The sequence below is a fragment of the Agelaius phoeniceus genome, chromosome 3, assembly GCF_051311805.1.
Source record: "Agelaius phoeniceus isolate bAgePho1 chromosome 3, bAgePho1.hap1, whole genome shotgun sequence".
NCBI classification, from domain to species: domain Eukaryota; kingdom Metazoa; phylum Chordata; class Aves; order Passeriformes; family Icteridae; genus Agelaius; species Agelaius phoeniceus.
In genome coordinates this window covers 103,991,289-104,009,372 of record NC_135267.1, presented here as the reverse complement: position 1 = coordinate 104,009,372, position 18,084 = coordinate 103,991,289, and the positions used below count along the sequence as shown (strand labels likewise).

General features: G+C 41.9%; 2 protein-coding genes across 2 annotated transcripts in view; both read right to left on the bottom strand.

The window, feature by feature from the left end:
• Positions 1–9,230, bottom strand: part of MSH2 (mutS homolog 2) — a 48,526-nt gene extending 39,296 nt beyond the window's left edge. The window contains exons 1-6 of the mRNA XM_054629095.2: positions 8,950–9,230; positions 6,581–6,735; positions 5,900–6,178; positions 5,449–5,595; positions 4,307–4,456; positions 1,997–2,130 (exon numbers count right to left, since the gene is read on the bottom strand). Of these exons, the coding sequence (XP_054485070.1) occupies positions 1,997–2,130; positions 4,307–4,456; positions 5,449–5,595; positions 5,900–6,178; positions 6,581–6,735; positions 8,950–9,169 (1,085 nt within the window). The 5' untranslated portion in view covers positions 9,170–9,230. The remainder of the gene's footprint in view (positions 1–1,996; positions 2,131–4,306; positions 4,457–5,448; positions 5,596–5,899; positions 6,179–6,580; positions 6,736–8,949) is intronic.
• A 7,569-nt stretch (positions 9,231–16,799) lies between these two features.
• Positions 16,800–18,084, bottom strand: part of EPCAM (epithelial cell adhesion molecule) — an 8,180-nt gene continuing 6,895 nt past the window's right edge. Inside the window, exon 9 of the mRNA XM_077176327.1 lies at positions 16,800–16,826. Within this exon, the coding sequence (XP_077032442.1) occupies positions 16,800–16,826 (27 nt within the window). The remainder of the gene's footprint in view (positions 16,827–18,084) is intronic.

The following is an 18,084-nucleotide window of genomic DNA, read 5'->3' as shown; positions in this document are numbered from 1 at the left end:
TTACATTGCTTTTATCTCAGAGAATTGAGCTCATCCAGATAGTACTTGAAAGCAAGATGCATTCAGACAGAATGCAGCAGAATAAAGTGAAAAGGTGTCTCCATGGCATTTCAATGCCCATTAGTAGAGGTTAAAGCAAAGCACTTTAAACAGATTGCAGCTCCAAGGTCTCTGCAGCTGGGCAAGATACAGGAGGTTATCAGTGGACTTCTTTCAAATTCAAAACACTTGAATATAATGACCTTTACAGCTTCACTAAGAGCTTAACTTCATTTAATTACTCCCCTCCTCCTTTAAATACACCTGTTCCCACATGCAGCCAACATCAGCCACAGAGAACAGCAACACAAAGCACAGAGGTGACAGTAACTCTACAAAACAGGTCAAGTTACATTTTCTGCCTACAACTCAACCCCAGTTTTATAAAGAAAACACTGTCTCTTCCAAACTTGGAAGATTTCTGATGTACAGTAATAAGCAAACGTGTCACACAAAAGTTAAGATTTCTAATGTTTACTTTGACATAAGAAAGTTACAGCATGGGAGTTCTAAGCCTTCAAAATTTTAAAAACAACACAATCATAAAATAAAATTTGGTTCGGATATAAGGATCCAAAACTGACAGACACAGATGATCCTGGGTACTTAGTCAAGAACCAACAATGAAAGCTTTTGTAACACATGCAGAAGTAAGATACAGCATTCAACAAACCTGGGAACAAATATTTCAGTGTCACATTAACAACATTTCAAAGTGGGCCCTGACCAAGTTACTACACACCATTCTGCAACTGATGAGGAAAAGTAGAGTAGAAAAACTTGTTGAAAAGAAGCAGAATAGTTCAGTCTCCAGAAATATAGAGAGAAAACTATCATCCTGATTTTGGCTGGCACAGAGTTTATTTTTTCTCAGTAGCCAGTACAGTGCTGTGTTTTGGGTTTTGCCTCTCCTCCCCATTCCACCAGGGAGGTGAGCAGGCAGCTCTGTGCTTGGTGCCAGCTGGACTTAAACAACTAATCTTTGCATAACTTATTTAAATATCAGCACATCCAAGCCAAGATTTCTTTTTCTGGTAGCAGGGATCTGTGCCCAACAGCATATAGAGACATATCTGCAATGCCTTATCTGAAATATGAGCCTTAGAGAATCAGTCAAAGTTAAACTCAACTTTCCAGCCTCTTCTGCTTTGTCAAGATACACTTTAATACACATTTTGTGGTGCTGATTGCTAGAGCTGCATGAAATTTGGGTTTAAATCATTAAAAGACAGTATATATAGCAGTAGTTTAAAAAAATGTGCAACTTGTATTTGAGTACGTGAACATACTCAAGACAAACACACACAGTAGGAACACAGCCTTTGCAGTTTTCCTCTCTGAAGGGCGGAGAATCATCTGTGCATTCTCAGCAGAGATTTAGCAGATTCTCTAAGGCTTCTTATCAACTGATGCTGTTATCTACTGGCAGGGCAGCCACTGTGACAGAGGTCAAGATCAAAGGGCAAGAAAGCCCCCACAGTATCCAGGCATGATTAGAGTGACCTACTGTAAGCAGAAGTAGCTTTCTTCTGGGAACAGGAACACGTCACAACTGCTTAATTCTTTGGTTGTTTTGTTGATTTTTTTTTAAAACTGGAAACTTGAAGTGACATCAAAATATTATTATACAGACTGAGCATTTGCATATGAACAAAGCCAGTAAGTGGCTGCTGCACTGACTTAGCCTGTAGCACAGCATCATTCAGATCATCTAAACATATTGCACCTCCTCTTTAAAATGTATAATTGTAGAAAGCATTTAATTTAACAGTAACCTGTCAATTTGCATCTCAAAGAAAAATATATTCAGCTCTAAGTGCAATGCATTAGAGGGTAGCACACAAAAGACTCCAACCACTACTATTTCTTGGTTGTAGCATTCTGTGTTTTAAAAGAAAGGGCTTATATAAAATAGTTACTAAAGTGTTTAAGTCTATTAAACACATAATATTGTTACCTTTCTTCAATTCTGGTCTTGTCCATAAGTGGTTGTTTGATCCACTGATTAACCAGTCTTTGTCCTTGAGGGGTTCTGCATTTATTCAGTAATCCAGCTAGAGACTGTGCAGAATTTGCATTTTCCACAGAACTCTGGAAAGAATTAAAGAAAAAAATAAAGGAACAAAAGGAAAAAAAAAAATTAGTTATTGAAGTTTATTGACACCCAGTGAATGACACACAGCTATTTAGGAACAGAACATGTTTTTTATCCATTTAACTTGGCACCCACCAAAAATGGTAAATGAAACAGGGCAGCATTAAAGTACCTACACTCTGGTCCCTGGAACATGGGAAGGAAGGAGTACATTTGTCTATTTTGGAACCAATCCTAACTGAACAGCTAAGTTAAAAGTGTACCTAGTCATGGGGCAGTTTGCACTTTGAGTAGCAAAAGTGGAAATACATCTACAATATTTGCTAGTTTGCTCTTCTTAAGGTCAAAACTTAGGGGTGCTGTCCATCACAAAAAAGCAACAAGAAACAGCACCTGAGTTCAAGGGTTTTGGTTTGAGAACTTTGGGGGTTGCTGGGAGGGGAACAACACAACAGAATCAGGCAATGGGGAAGAACAGTTACTTGAATCCTCTCAAGCTTCCCCAGATCATCTCTGCAGTGCTATAAACACCTCTAAACTCAGCTCTGTTCAAATTACAGTTCATTACCCATAATTCAGGTTTAATATTAACTGGAATCCAGAGAGCCTTTTGGGAATTTTTGTTGTGGTTTGATTTGGTTTTCGCACAAACAGCTATGAAGCAAAAATTTTGGTTAATATTGAACAAACAAGTTTGTTTCAATTATTGACTTTGAAATTAAAATCTCAACCCCCTCTACACAAGAAAAGCTGCAATTAAAACAGCAGGCAAGCATTCAACCAGGAGCAGGTCTGGATGTTCCTGTATGTAGAACTGGAGTCACAAGAACAGGAAATGAATGCTATGAGAAGCAATACTGACACATTCAGCCCCTGGAATATCTAATATCTGAAGTGTATGGGCCTGTTCTCAGTGTTCTGGGCAGTATGACATACTAAAAACTTCTGAATGGAAGAAAGTGTCACAGAACACATACATTATACACAAATGACCTATTTCAGCACATCCAATGTTTAGGGTTACATTCCATACCACCTACTGCATCTGCAGCACCATAAGATCTTTACCTACACACCTCACAGAGCAACTCACATTACAAAATAATTTGACTTTGCTTTACTGCTGTCCAAAAACCTCCACACACACATCCTACCATGCAGGCAGCTTCCTGCTCCATGGAAAAACCTTTGTTCCAAGGCTCACAACAGCCCCTGAAGACACAGCAGCATATCTCCTATCATAAAACACGTAACACCTGCAAGGACTTGTAAAGGAATGTAGCTAAAAGAGAACTTCCTAGAACACCCTCCATAAAGCTTGAGAAGAAATGTAATTTTTGCTTCATTACCTAGAGAGGCACACAGCAGCAAGAAATTTAAAAAAAAAATTGAAAAAATTCAAAACACCTCTCTTCAGGGGTAACCAGCTCAAATGCTGAATACATGCTCTGTTTTCCTGCAGAAATTCCTCCAAAGTAAACAGGGGCCATAATCTGTGATATCTTCCTATAAATCTGAAATGCAAGCAGATTAAGCTCAAGCAAAGATTATTAAGCAGGGCTTACTAATGTGGAAACAGAGGAGAAAAGGTGACACCACTTAAAGTCCATGCTTTCCTCTAACTGTAGAAATGGGCACAGCAGAAAAGCAGACCTGGCAGGAGGTATGAAGGAGTCTGTCAATCTGCCTGGATTTGTGGAAAATGTGTGTAAAAAAGGTAAAACTGACATCAAAACATGACAGCTAACGTGACATGGTGCTTTCAGACTGTTCACAAGTGCTGTCCTGTTCACTGCCAGCCTTCCCTTCCTGACACCACTGGCATTGCTCCTGTCATGTGTTACATGTTCCAGCAACACCATCTAACTGAGGTTTGCATTCTTTTCCCAAGAACAGCACTACCGTGGCCACTTCCTACCTCCTTGATGATCCTCTCTCCCCTTCTACATTTAAAATAAACCAACCAGAAACAAAAAATTAAAAAGGTGGTAAGAGTATCTAAATGTTTAAAGCACACATTGCAGGAGAGTAACTGAGAACAAAGCTAAAATGTAGAAGTTGCCATTAATCAAGATCTGGGGAATTGCAGTTGGGCAGTGAGGCTCATTATCAAGCAACTAAGTAATTAAACATACTCTAAACCAGTTACTAACTCAAGTAGGTATTTCTTACCTGAAAAAGGTTGAGGGCTTGAACAGCTGCATTGTCTAGAACCATATATTGACTAAGATCAAAGGTAGTCAGTTCAAACTGTCCAAAATTAGACTCGTCTGACAGCAACTCCAAAAACTTGATAACAGCTGACAAAGACGAAACAGCAACCTGAAGTTGTTTTAAAAAAACACATTCTAGTTAGAAACACCCATGAATCCAAGAGGATTTGATAAATGCTCCTAGAAAATTACTGCTGGGGAAGACTCTGAGCCATGCCAACTCTGGCAGGACTATGAGAGACTCATCCTGTTTGACAAGACTTCATTTCCATAGGGGCGTTCTACGTCTTTCTAGGCAGGTGCAAGAACAACACACGAGCCATCTGCATAATCTGATCAACAAAATGTGAAGTTGCACACCTTGCCAGCTTCCCAAAGCTGTTATCAGGATGCTTCCAGCTCAGGAACACAAACAAGTTATACTGCACAGATCAGTGAGATATGCTGGATCATCTCAGGACATGGTTTCAGGGTTAGCTTTCAGCCAGAACAAGCATCTGACTCACTGCACAGCACTGCTGAGTGCCAGCACAAAAGAGAGGCAGCAGCATGACTGACTTGTTCAGCTGCAACACACTTCAAACAACTCTAATCTGTTATGAAATGACACATTAAGGGAGGATAATTGTGAACCTTACACCTGCAGTGAGCATCAGCAGTGAGGGCCATTTTCAAACTTGTTTATCTCAACAAATTGCCTCTTGTTTGCAGCTGAGAACAAACATGCAGGCACTAAATCATATACTTAAGCTGTAAGACAACACAAAAATATTATCATGAACATAACTCTGTTTTCAAATACCAATTTTCCTGTCATGCAAAATAACCAGAGTATTGTATTTCAGTCCTTAGGCTAGATAGACTATGAACAGGAAGCACCTCTCCTGCAGTCTATTTGCTTACCTATTAGAGTTTCTCCTCTAAAGCCATAAGTGAATGGTTTTTTCCATTTCCTCCAGAAGCCCTGGTATCCAGCTCTGACACAGACCCAAGTCCAGCAGAACTGCTGAACACTTCAGCAAGAATGTAGAGGAGATCAGCTCACCTCAGGTGCACAGACCACTCCACTTTTTAAAGAGAGGCACATTGAACACTGCTCACCTGCTTTTCCATCTCTGGCAGTGCTGCACTGTTCAGCTGCTCTTCCTTTTTTGATTTCAACAGGCGGTTGAGATCCTGAACAATATCTTTTGTTGTGAAATCTGCCTTCTTCCTGTCTGTAATCAGGATTCCTCCCCTCTGAATGACCTGTTGTTCACAAATACACACAGTTATCCATTAATTTCAATATTTAAGGGACAGATGTTGACCACACAGAAGCAAACCCTGAAGTGATACTTATTTACTGCTAGGCTGCAGGGAGAGAGATGAAAGACAAGATTTTAGAACTTTTGTTGATTAAAGGGCAAATAAATCAATTTTGTACACATAAATCAAAACTTCCTTGAATTAAGATATTGGTCCTTGGTTTTTCCACAAATCAGAGCCTGGCTAAAAAAGCAGAGCTGAGCTTTTTAGAGGTTCTGTCTGTCAGCCACAGCGGTTCCCTTACTTGTCTGAGTTTCCCCATCTCTCCTGCAGTCTCTCCTCCTGGCAGCACACACTCCTTTGGGCCCAGTTGAACCAGTAGAGCTTCAAGGTTGGAGAACTGATCGTTATCTGGGAACTCACAAACACTCAATTTTCTCAGTGTAGTGTCGACATAGCCCACTCCTACCACCCTCTGTCCATCAGCAGCAGACAGCTTCACCCCCACAACCCCAATGGCTGTGGACATGTCATTGTTGGCAAAGAGAACTTCCTCAAACTGGGCAAGATTTCCTGGAGAACCCTATGGAGAAAAAGAGAAATGAGAAATGCTCATTAAAAGAATTGTACACACACACTTGCTTTCTTTCTTTCAAAAAAAACAACTGATCAAACTAAGTACTGCACAGTCCATTCATATCAAATACACAGCTATTCTGGTTTTTTAACCATTTGAATTTTACATATCACCTACAGAGAGGAAAGCACTTCAGGTTTTCTTTATTCCCCAACCTAAGGCAAGCTCTTTTAGCCTTAGAGCAATAGAAAATACAGTGATGTGCATAACAGCTATATAACCAATATATAACAATCAGGTGTGACTTTTCATCATCAGTCCCTCAAAATCCCAAAACTCCAAGCAGGAAAAAGCTATGGAGCTTTTTTCTTTCATCTCACAACTATAAAGAAAGGTTGAAAATTGTACCTTGTAAGCTAAATACCAGTCATTTTCTTTGACAGATTTGCTCCCTGCTTTGTTCTTGTAAACTTCAACTCTGTAATGACGAACCAGAAGCAGGTCCCTCACAAAGGATTCAAAGTTCATTTTACTAAGCACAACACTCTCAAGCTTCTCAGTTCCTACCAAAAAACAAAAAGAAAATTATGAGATACCTGAATTCCATTTATTTGTTCATAAAGTTATTTTCTTATTTTCTGTAATCAAAATCCCCAAGAATAGCCTTCAGAAGACACTGCCTTAACATCAAAGAAACAAACATGTAGAATCCATGAAACAACAAAAATCCACATTAAACTGGTTAATACTAATGAAGAAAGCATACTCTCTCTCCAAATAAAAACAATGTTCAATTCCTAATTTCACTTAATAATATGTATGTAATATAGTATAATATATAATGTATAATATTCACATTAATAAATACAAAGGGATATGTTCCTCTCACAATATTGTTGACTTGGTTTACTAATTAATATTTCACACATTTTGATTTAATGAGGATTAGAAGTCTGCTACAGGTTCTCCTGCAGTACATCTTGTCTTTTCTGAATAAGCAGCTTCTGATGACAGAAAAGACTGCCACCCTATTCACACTCAACACATGGGCAAAGACATTCCCCTTTTATCATAATTTATCCAGTAAAAACAACATATCACCTGAAAAAAATTAACAGTTTTCATTAAAACCTAACTTAGAAAGTGCCTAATTGACAAATTTCTTGCTTCTGCTCCTGCATGTGCAAGCAGATGATGCAGCTGAACTGATTTAATTCCATGGAGTTGCCCAGAGGAGCAACACCACTTCTACCTCCCCAACTCCAGCAGCAGCCTACTCACAGAACAAGGCAATTCCACTGCTGAGCAAATGGGGCTTTGCAGGCATACAATAAAATTCTGAACATTGTATACATTTCAAATACATTAAGCTTCCTGCCAGGCTGGGAAGTGGAAATAACTCAGACTGGCATCAGAAACACTGGATGTGTGTTAGATGAGCCACCAAGTAAGCACAAGCAACAGAGTATCACATCTCTTTTTTAGCAACATGCCTTAATCACATATGAGGCTCTTCCTCCCTTTCCATCAAAGACGTTAAACAGCAAACTTCCACACCCACAGGTGTGGACTTATGGGTTTATTTTAGATAGGATTTTTTCATGTTCTTTCCTCAAACATCTAGTAAGATTTTTTGAATCAGGTAAAAAACCCCTCATTTTACATATATCCTCTTTCCCAGTGTAGAACTGTCCCAATAAAGCACAATTTTTCTTATTTTTTCAGTTGAAACAATACAATACACTAGCAGGGGGTAGGGAGCAGCTGAAGCTCATGTGTACTTTGAAATCATCCTGAAAGCAACAAGTGCAGTTTTATGCTTTTAGTTGGATATGGTAGATAAGGCTTTAGAGGGTTTAAAACTGGAGCTGGTAGACACATGATTACAAAATCATGTAAAATAACTGCAAAATAACTTCTAAATTGAATACAACAATAATACTGATGACACTTCCACTCTAGAAGACACACCAAGTTTTGGGGAGAGCTGGAGTATTTAAATGTTGGGTTTTTTTACCTGTGACCTCATCAGTCACAATAGAAAGGAAAAAGCATATGAGAATGTCATGTTTTTATTGCTGTTGCTTACAGAAAAAAAAAATTGATTCATTGAAAGAGGTTTATTTTACAAAATCTGAGCCAATAACTCAGATAACACAACAAATCAATAACACAACACTGTGGTCCTCGAGATTAAGGCCAATACTAAGGTTTGTACCGTCTGACAAGATAATTCATCTTGATACTCTTACACCCACATCTGCAAGCTGCACTGCCTTACGCCAAGTGATAAACAAAAAGCAGCACGGGGTAGATAGAAAACAAAATCTTATGAAACACACAGAAACACGTGAAAGTAAAGAACTTCCCTCAGTGATTCCCGGCCTCCATGAACCAGAGCGGACACGGACACCTCTCAGCATCTCCCTTCCCGCATCCATCCGCGCCGGGAGGGCGGGAAGGGACCGGCAGCACCGCCCCAGGCTGAGCCCACGCAGTGCCACCGTGAGCCCGAGCTTGTGACACCCGCAGGCCTCGGCCTCAGCAACGGGCACCGCCTGCCAGGGCCTCCCGAGGGCTGCCAGGGGATTCCAGGGACTACCCGGAGCCTCCAGGGGCCGCCACCGCCACCTCCTCCCTCCGCTCCCCCCGGCCCCGAGGCCGGCCGCAGCCAGGCCTGGAGCAGGCCCCCCCCCCGCCCGCCGCTTCCGTCCGTCAGTCTGTCCGTCCCTCCCTCAGGGCCCGCTCCCGGGGCTCTCCCGCACGCCCGGACCCACCCGGTGCCCCCGCCAGCTGCCGGATGACGGCGCGGGTGCGGAAGAGCTCGCGGGCGGCCAGCCGCGCGTCCGCGCCGTGCGCCGTGTAGTAGTCGCCGCGCTCGAAGAAGCGCACGGTGGTGTCGGGCTTCTCGGGCAGCGAGAGCACGGCGCGCACGAAGCCCGCCTCGGCCCCCGCGCCCTCGGGCCACACGGCCTCCCGCGGCGGCTCCACCGCCATCTTGTGCCGGTGCTGCTGCTGCTGCCGCCGTCAGCCTCCCGCCAAGCACGCCACGCGCGCGCCGGCGCGCCAGCAGCGGCGCCCAATCGCCGCGCGGTCCGCGCCTGGCGTCACGCCCGCTCCGCCCAATCGCTGCGGGGCCCGCTCCGCGCGTCATGCCCGCCCCGCTGCCGAGCCGCCCGCGTTGCGGGAGCGCGCAGGCGCGGCCCGCCCGGCGCGCCGCCGCTGCCATGGCAACGCCGGGGCCGCATGGCCGGGGCTCCGCGCTCCTTCATCTCGAAATTACAGAATTGTGAAAAGTGCATATTATATGGCTCTACGCAGATATTTACTATATGTATTATGTTGTATTGATTAGTAGTGCTGTATTAACATTTTAATAGCATGGTAAATGTATTTTTGTAGTTAAAAGGTAACTTTTGTAGTTAAAATGGGACCTATGTATGTGGGATATTTTCTTAAGAAGGGAATGAGGTACTCGCACCGAGATAGCAGCCACAGGACACCTAAATCTTTCAGAGAAAGAGAATTTATTGCCCCATTATCAGGAGAAACGAACTTCTTCCCGCCTCGCTCAGACATGAACGCACCATCAGGATTAAGAGGAAGAAGTTGACAGTGGCCAGACAGAATCCCGTGTTTGAATGGAATTTATGCATCATGTATGAGATGTATGAATATTCAACGAGCTATTGCTTTTAAGGGTAAATCCTCTGTTAACGTGTGTCCTTTTTCGGGCTTATTTTGCCCAGAAAAAGGTACCTGGACGTGTAACTCTTTGTTTCTGTTGTCTCATATTGTCCTAATCCAAATTGTCCAAATTATTATTACTCTGATTATATTGCTACTTTTATAGCCATTTTATTATCATTCAACTTTTAAACTTTTAAAAACAAGTGAGTGGCGTTTTTCACAAGAATCCTTTGGGCTGGAAAACACCTCTGAGAGCATCGAGCCCAACCTGCGAGTGGACACCGCCGTGTGGACCCGACCAGGGCACGTGGAGCCTTTCCTTAAACACCTCCGGGCACGGTGACTCCACCCTCTGCCTGGGCAGAACTCCTCCAAATGCCCAAGGTGATGCTGGACAGACAGACAGGGTGCCCCTGGCAGCCATGCTGATGTGGTCCCTGCCATGAGGTCTCCATGAGGAGAGGAGTGTCCTGTCCGGGTGTTAGCCTGCAGGAGCACAAAATCACAGAATGATTATATGCAGGTGCTTTTATTAACAGCTCTGGGTGTCAGGGGTACACACCCAAATCTGACTCCAACATGGTTTCAGGCTAAATATGTTTTATATTCTATCATTATATAACTTACATATTAATTATTAAACTTACATTGTTCTATTGTATACATTGATTTCATCTAAGCATGGATTTCTCGTGATCACCCTCAAACCTCTAACATAGCTTCTCATCACTCTTTAAACAGTAATTATATCTAATCACATCTAACAGTTACATCATTTATCATATACTGACTACACAGATGCAGTTTCACATGATCTAGCAAATACAAGGCCTAACATTTCCCAGGGCCTACCTTTAACATTTTCCCAGGGCCTACTAAGCCTAACTTTCTTTCTAGCTCCCCGAATTTTCTGTGATTTTAAAATCATTTACTGTCACGGGCTGCCACAAGGCGAGTGCTGCAGCACAGGCTGAGAGCAGGGCTGTCACCCGGGTCAGTCACACTGCCAGGGGCTGTGGGTGACAGGGCCCCCTCTGCTTACAGCAGGAATGGTGTCCAGAGAGCCCCTGTGCTCCCTCCAGCAAAGAGACAGCAGCTCTTGCCCTCCTGCCAGGGGGGTTGCTCCCTCCAGGCAGCACAAGGAACAAAAAACCCAAGGCTTGACCCCCATTCACACTCAGGGGTTACCCAGGCCAGGCACAGTAAGGGCAGGGATTGTTCTGTGGCACTCAGAGGTATCCTGAGCTCTGGCTACAAGGTGGCCCTCATGCCCAGAATGCTTTAGGTTTTTGATTTTTCATGCTCTTTTCTTGGCACTGCCCTAAGCATTTTTCTTTTTTATTTTGTTTGCCTGTTTTATCTGTACTGTAAAGGCACAAAGGAGTAGAAACAGTATAGGTGACAATCTTTCTTTTGGTGATTATTGTCCAAGAATAATGGGAAATGCCATGTTTCATCAGCTAAGTCAAGTATTCTTGGAAACTCCTCTCACCTTGCACCACTTTTCATCTTTCCAGTCAGAGACCATGGTATCCCAATTCCCAAATTCTTGTATCCCAATCCAGCTGCCTGCACATTATCACCTACAGACAAAACACATCTATTTGCCTCAGTATTTCTTTTAATAAATGTGATGTTCTGGTTTGTGTACTTGTAGAGAACATCCCCTTTTTTCCCCACCATTGCTTTCTCTCTCATTTCTTCCCTTTGTTAGTCAGCTTTTTAAAATTCATCTCCCATCCTTCCTTTCTTCCTCCCTCCCTCCCATCTGTTTCCAGCTTTGGGACCTCTGCTTCTAGATTTTCTCACCTGGCTTCTCTCTTCTTTGCAATTAGTGAATCAATGTGCTCATCTTTAATACTTCTTGGTGTCAATAGTAGCTTTTCCAAAAGGCTCTCAGACGCCTAATTAAGAACTACATCAGGTTTTCACACTAAACTGGCTTTTTACTGGGCCAGCCTGGTCTGAAGGTGTTGCCATGTTCCAGCTCAGGGAATGCTTTGGTGTCCTCACCTCATTCCTGCCTGCTGTCACTCTTGGCTTCCCATCCACACTTCAGCCTTCCCCTCCCAAAATCCAGTGCTGTGCCGCTGAGGAAACACAGCTTTTCCAGCAAAGGCCTTCAAACCCCTTCTGTAAATCTATTTGCTGAAGGATCACAGGTGGTTCTTGTGGAGAAGAAGAAGTCCAATCTGCCTTAAATTGCCTTAGGAAGGAAGGAGCAAAGCAGGCAGGTCTCTAGAGTTTTGACAGCTTTGTAGTAGCCCAAAAGTTTCCTCTTATCTCCATAACAATTTAAAAAATGACATTTGGCAAGCCAAATGTATTTATTTTCAGTAGTAGTCACCATGCTCAAATAATAAATATACTTTTCCTAACCTTCTTTTCAGAAGCAGTGAAACTGTCTGGTCAGACCCTTCCCTCCACCAAAAGTGCTTCCTTGCAGCAATACTCACATGGTAAATCCACCCCCAAGAGCTGTCATTTAGCAAGTACCTTGCCTTGGGAATGTGCTCACAGTGTCAGGCAGCCTTGCCAAGCATCGATGATACCAGGTCAGCCCACATTACACATTCTGAGTAGCTGGGACATCTTGTCTTTGCACACACCGATGGTTGCAGATAAGGCAGGAGACCGGACAGGGAGGAAAGGAGTGTCCCATACAAACATCTGGAGGTGGGGTGGACTCCAGGGACCTCACTGTCATCTTCAAAAGCAGTGAAATAATGCCTGCTGAGCTGTGATTGCTCCGTGTTTCAGGGTTTCTCAGCCAATGGGCTGGTTGTACATTGTGAAAAATGCCAATCACTTGTTTTTAAAATTTTAAAAGTTTAATAGTAATAAAATGGTTATAAAAATAGTAATACAATTAGGGTAATAATAATTTGGACAATTTGGATTAGAACAGTATGAGACAATAGAGACAAAGAGCTACAGATGTCCAGGTACCTTTTTCTGGGCAAAATAAGCCCGAAAAAGGACACACGATAACAGAGGATTAACCCTTAAAAGCAACAGCCTGTTGCATATTTATACACCTCACACATGATGCATAAATTCCATTCAAACACAGGATTCTCTCTGGTCAGTGTCAGCTTCTTCCTCTGAATCCTAACGCATCTTCAGGGCTGAGTGTTTCATTTCTTCTGATAATGGGTGTCCTGTGGCTGCTATCTCGGTGCAAGTCCTTTCTTTAGAAAAAAAAAAGTATCCTATATAGCATAAAAATTATATTTTAACATTTTGTTATAACCTAAAACTATATTTAACACACTACTTAAGAGAATTAATACAGCATTCATTACTTTCTAACACAACACATATAATATTCATTTTAATATTTGTGAAAAGCCAATCATAAAATATGCATTTTTCACAGAAAAGCTTGGTGCTTAAGGGGTGCAGCATGGCAACATCTGGTCTCCAATCAAGTTTACAAGAAAGAAATCTCCACTGATAAATGGCCAAGAAGAGCTGACTGACAGACTTTGGGAGGGGCCAGGGCTGGCTGATACAACCCCCAGGGGTATAAAAGACTGAGCATCCTTCTTGAAGATGAATTGGCCACATGGTATCCGCGAGGGGCAGTTCCCAGCGCTGCAGCTTTTTCCTTATGTAGTCCTTTGTTGTATTTTTGTTAAGGTTTAATAAACCTTTTTAAATTTTCAAAGTTTAAAATTGTGACAATTTTATCTCTCACAACCCATCACCTTCCCCTGGAGCCCCTGGCGGTTTCTGTGTGTCATTGCTCTTCCTGGGCAGCTCCGCACAGCTCAGCTCTGAGCCGGGACCTTGTATTTCCCTGTACTGCACCAGAACACTCCCTGCTTTTCCCCTTGCTTATCAGCAGCGATGGGAATGAGATGTCTGTAATTGTTATGGCCATGGCAGCTGGAAAACTGCCGCTAATCTAGATCTGAATTAATTTTTTTAGCCTTTGTAGCCATGATATTTCATGAAAAATCCTTTTGCTAGGATTTTTCTCCTGAGAAGCTGAGAGGCCGCAGAAACAAAATGTAAACAATGATTATCTGCTGCTGTGGAATGCAACAGGTGGATCTGTGATTGGTCTCATGTGGTTGTTTCTAATTAATGGCCAATCACAGGCCAGCTGTCTCAGACTGTCTGGTCAGTAACAAGATTTTATTATCATTCCATTCTTTTCCTTTGCTTGCAAGCCTTCTGATGAAATCCTTTCTTCTCTTATTTTAGTATAGTTTTAATATATCATTTTCTTTTAATATAATATATATATATAATAAAATAATAAATCAGCCTTCTGAAACATGGAGTCAGATACTCGTCTCTTCCCTTGTCCTGGGACCCTTGTGAACACTGTCACAAACCTTCTTAGGCATAAGTAGCATATAGAGGAAAGTTACAATTGGCTTTCAGTTAGGAAAATGGATGTCCTTTAACCACTTTACAGGGAAAAAAAAGAGAAAAAATAAATTCTTTTTCACCAGTGGTTGATTGGTATAAGCTGTGATCAGTGGCAGCTCTAATGCTTTCGAGCTGGTGGGGACGTCACCAGAGAATCTGGTATCAGACTGATGTATATCTGTGTGTGCCACACGTCCTGCAGCAGACACTTAACACTAACAGGATAAGAATATTTAGATAACCTAAGTTTGAAAACAGAAAATATGGCTGTTGCCTTGTTGAGAACCTTTTAACTTTCTTTTGTTTACTTTTTTCACTCAGATTTGGCACAGCCATGCTCTACTTGGCAGGCAAGTGTAAGAATTCTGCAGTGTGTTTCGAGGATAGTAAAGGAAAAGAAAATCACTTCTTACATGTGTGAGGTTTTCACACACTATAAACTGGTCAGCATTTCCTCCACCATCACAGACCACCTCCTTTTTGTGCATGCCTGCCCTTGCATGTCCCTGCTAAGACAAGGATTTTTACAAAGTTCATAAAAATCTCTGGGTTTGGGACCAACTACTCCCAACACACCGGGTACCCCTGCAGTGTGCCTGACTGCCTGCATGCCCTGGGATGGACCTGGACCAGACTGCAGCCTCTCCTGAGAGCTGCTAGAATTCCCTAAGTAGCACTTGTAAAGCTGGAGCAGCAGAGCTGCTAGCATTTTTAGTTTCCTAGAATATTTTTCTGGCTATTTCATGTCATGCAAAGTCACTGTATTCTGGTGATCAAAGTCCAGTAGGTGAGGATATAAATAAACATGGTTCACAAACAGTGTTTTTTCTCTTACCAAACTACTCTGACTGTTCAGGAGGGTAATGGGTACAGTATTGTCAACAGACCCCACACATGCAACACTGACCTTTCATTTTCTAGCTGTGGAAATTGTGCTTTGGCATTACTCAGGTCTTAGAATAAGGTTGTATAGACTTTATTGGTCATGCTTTCTCAAATATATTATTAGCATTCCCTCTTCTGAAAAGTCTGTTGTTGTCTTTACATAAACATGTATTTAATTTTGCTCTGCAGTAATAATAATACATATTTGCTAGCATATTCATGAGGAAGTAATAGATTTGCACTTGCCTATACAAACACTATTTTCCCATGTTGTACAGAGGCACTAAGATATGTATTATTACTGGGGTTTCTTGCAGTTTGTGTCTACCCCTCTATGTAACAAAAAACCCTAATTTATCCAGTCTTAATACACCTTCAATCTGCCCTTCACATGCTTTCTCAAAATTGGCATTATGGGAAAAGAGAGGAAACGTGGTGTCTCAACTTTGTGTAGAACTTTAGATTTTAAAAATATGCTCCTTCACGTAAGGAAGTTAATGAATAAGGCAAATGGAAGTATCAAAATATTTACCTAGTTAAAAATTGATGCAGAGACTACTAGTCCTTTATTAAGCTCTATTTGTCTGTTTCTTTTACAGGAAACTCTCTTTTTAACTTTGCAGAATGTCTTCCAATAGTATTAAAAGTAATATCCAAGTATCAAAATTGAGACCATTTAATACCATATTAGTTTTTAGTAGCAATCCTTTTTTGCAATATTGCTCTATATATGAGAGATGCATATGTGGAGAGTTGACACAATCTGATAATGGCTTTTTTTTCATTTGACTTACATCACATTAGTCTCCTTTTGGTATAAAAACATAAAACACAATAAGCTGCAGGATACCAATACACCAATTTCTCAGGTATTTTCCCCCTTCACCCTTTTCCATTTTCCTATACAGACTTCTATGCAGCTGGAAAAGTGCTACGTTTAGTAAATAGAACAACACAAAGGCCAATATGTCAATAAAACTATTTAGAACAGGAAACTAATGAAAAACTATCACTGACCACCACTTTGAGAGTTGAGCAGCACCATGCTAGTACCATAGTAACTGAGTTTAGAAACAGTACATTCATTTCAGTTGAGAATTTAGTTGAACTCTGGCGTTTTTTAAGAATTTCTGTAAACTTTCTCATTTTCTAATCCCTTGGCTATTTTCAGGCAAATTTGATGAGGAAGAAGACCATAATACAGCACTAAGCTTCATATCTGACACGAAAAGCTCCACTAAGTAAAAAAAAAAAAAAAAAAGGAAAAGTGTCTGAATGCCTCTCTGCAGTGTGGGAAAAGCAGGGAGAAGATGATGTTCAAACAAACCAACTGGGACAAGGTCCAGGCCACAGAGCAGCCACAGACCAGCCTGTCCAGTCAAGTCTGCACACGTGCAGCTCCAGCCCAGCCACAGCACACAACACCTCCTTCCATCCCACAGGTCAGAAACCTGGTGAGAAATGGGGAGGGAGGGAGGAGGAGAGAACAATGGCATTAGAATACTGGGGAGAAGAAAGAAATGATGAGGATACCATATTGCAGACATTTAAGGAAGTAGAGGAGATGGGAGACTGAAGCATTGGGGAATACACACAGCTCACCACAAGACCAACTTACTGAAAACTTGGCTTTATTTGGTTAACAGCTTACAGAATTGTACAAAATTCATCACACCTCAGCAGATTGCCTGCATACCTGGGGAGAAAGGGAATGGCACAGATCAGCAGAGGGAGAGCCTGCCCTGCAGAAGTTATTGACAAAGCTGCCTGAAAAGGCTGCAAAACATTCCAGTAAATTCCCTTCTTCAGGGTTTTTGGGCTATCTCCACTACAGCAATGCACGCATGTGAGGTTGAAGGGCAGAAGGGACGCTGGTGAGCTGTGACAGTGGAGGTGACACCAGCAGTTCAGCAAGGTCCCTGTGGTATCTAGCAGGCACACTGATGGGGCATGCTTCACATTTCATTTCATGGACAGTACACAGAATATCCTCCCAGGAGCTTATCCTACTTTTCCTGTTTTAGCCAGGGTGGGTCAGAACAGGCACCACATTAGTAACAAGGTTTGTCATTCAGTTCCTTATCTTGCATCTCATTATTTCTTTGGCAACAGGAGTTACAGCATTTCCTTTATAAATCAGATTTGCTGGAGGGATTGCTAGCCAACATCCATGGCACAGGTCACTGACAGCCAGAGCAGGCTCTCCTGTCCTGGGAGGCTGAGAGCCTAGGGAAGTCTGGTCCACAGCTATGGCAGAGAACAGGAATAACAGCAGAAACAGCTCCTTGCTGTGCAACAGCTTTGCCACAGACAAAATCACAGTAAATGGGGTAAAAACTGCTCTCCCCCAGCTCCACCATCAGACGCCAGGCCTGCCCACCCCCAGTCCTGCACCAGAGATGTCCTAGGGTAGAGGCTTTTTTTCAATACCTACATAGCATCGGAAAGATCAGTCTGTGAATTCCTGAAATGACTGTATTCTCAGCCTGCTGACTTTTTTATACAACAATGTGTATTATCATTTCACTCTTGTTGCAAACTTTTCACAGCTTTAAGAAAAAATATGCTATTGAGATACTAGATGGCTAATAAAAATTGCTAATTGGAGTTCTAGAATATTTTCAACTATGCTGAGGTTCCTTGCTTTAAGGAATCAAACTACAAATTTGTAAGCATTGTAATTTAGCAGATTATCATTCACCATGGAAGAATTAGAAGCCTGTTTCAAAGTTTTATTAATTCAAGTCATAAAAAAGTTACAGCAACTTCAAATATGTACAAACTGCCATAAAAAGGTTGTGTTCAGTTACACAGGAGACAATCCTGTTACAACATGGCTACAAAATCATTACTTTCAATAAATCTCCCAAAAGGGTAAAATAACCATTTAGGCATGTATGCTCCAAAACCCTAGTAACAGCAGTTGGCAACTCGTTTCATCATCATAAAAAAAA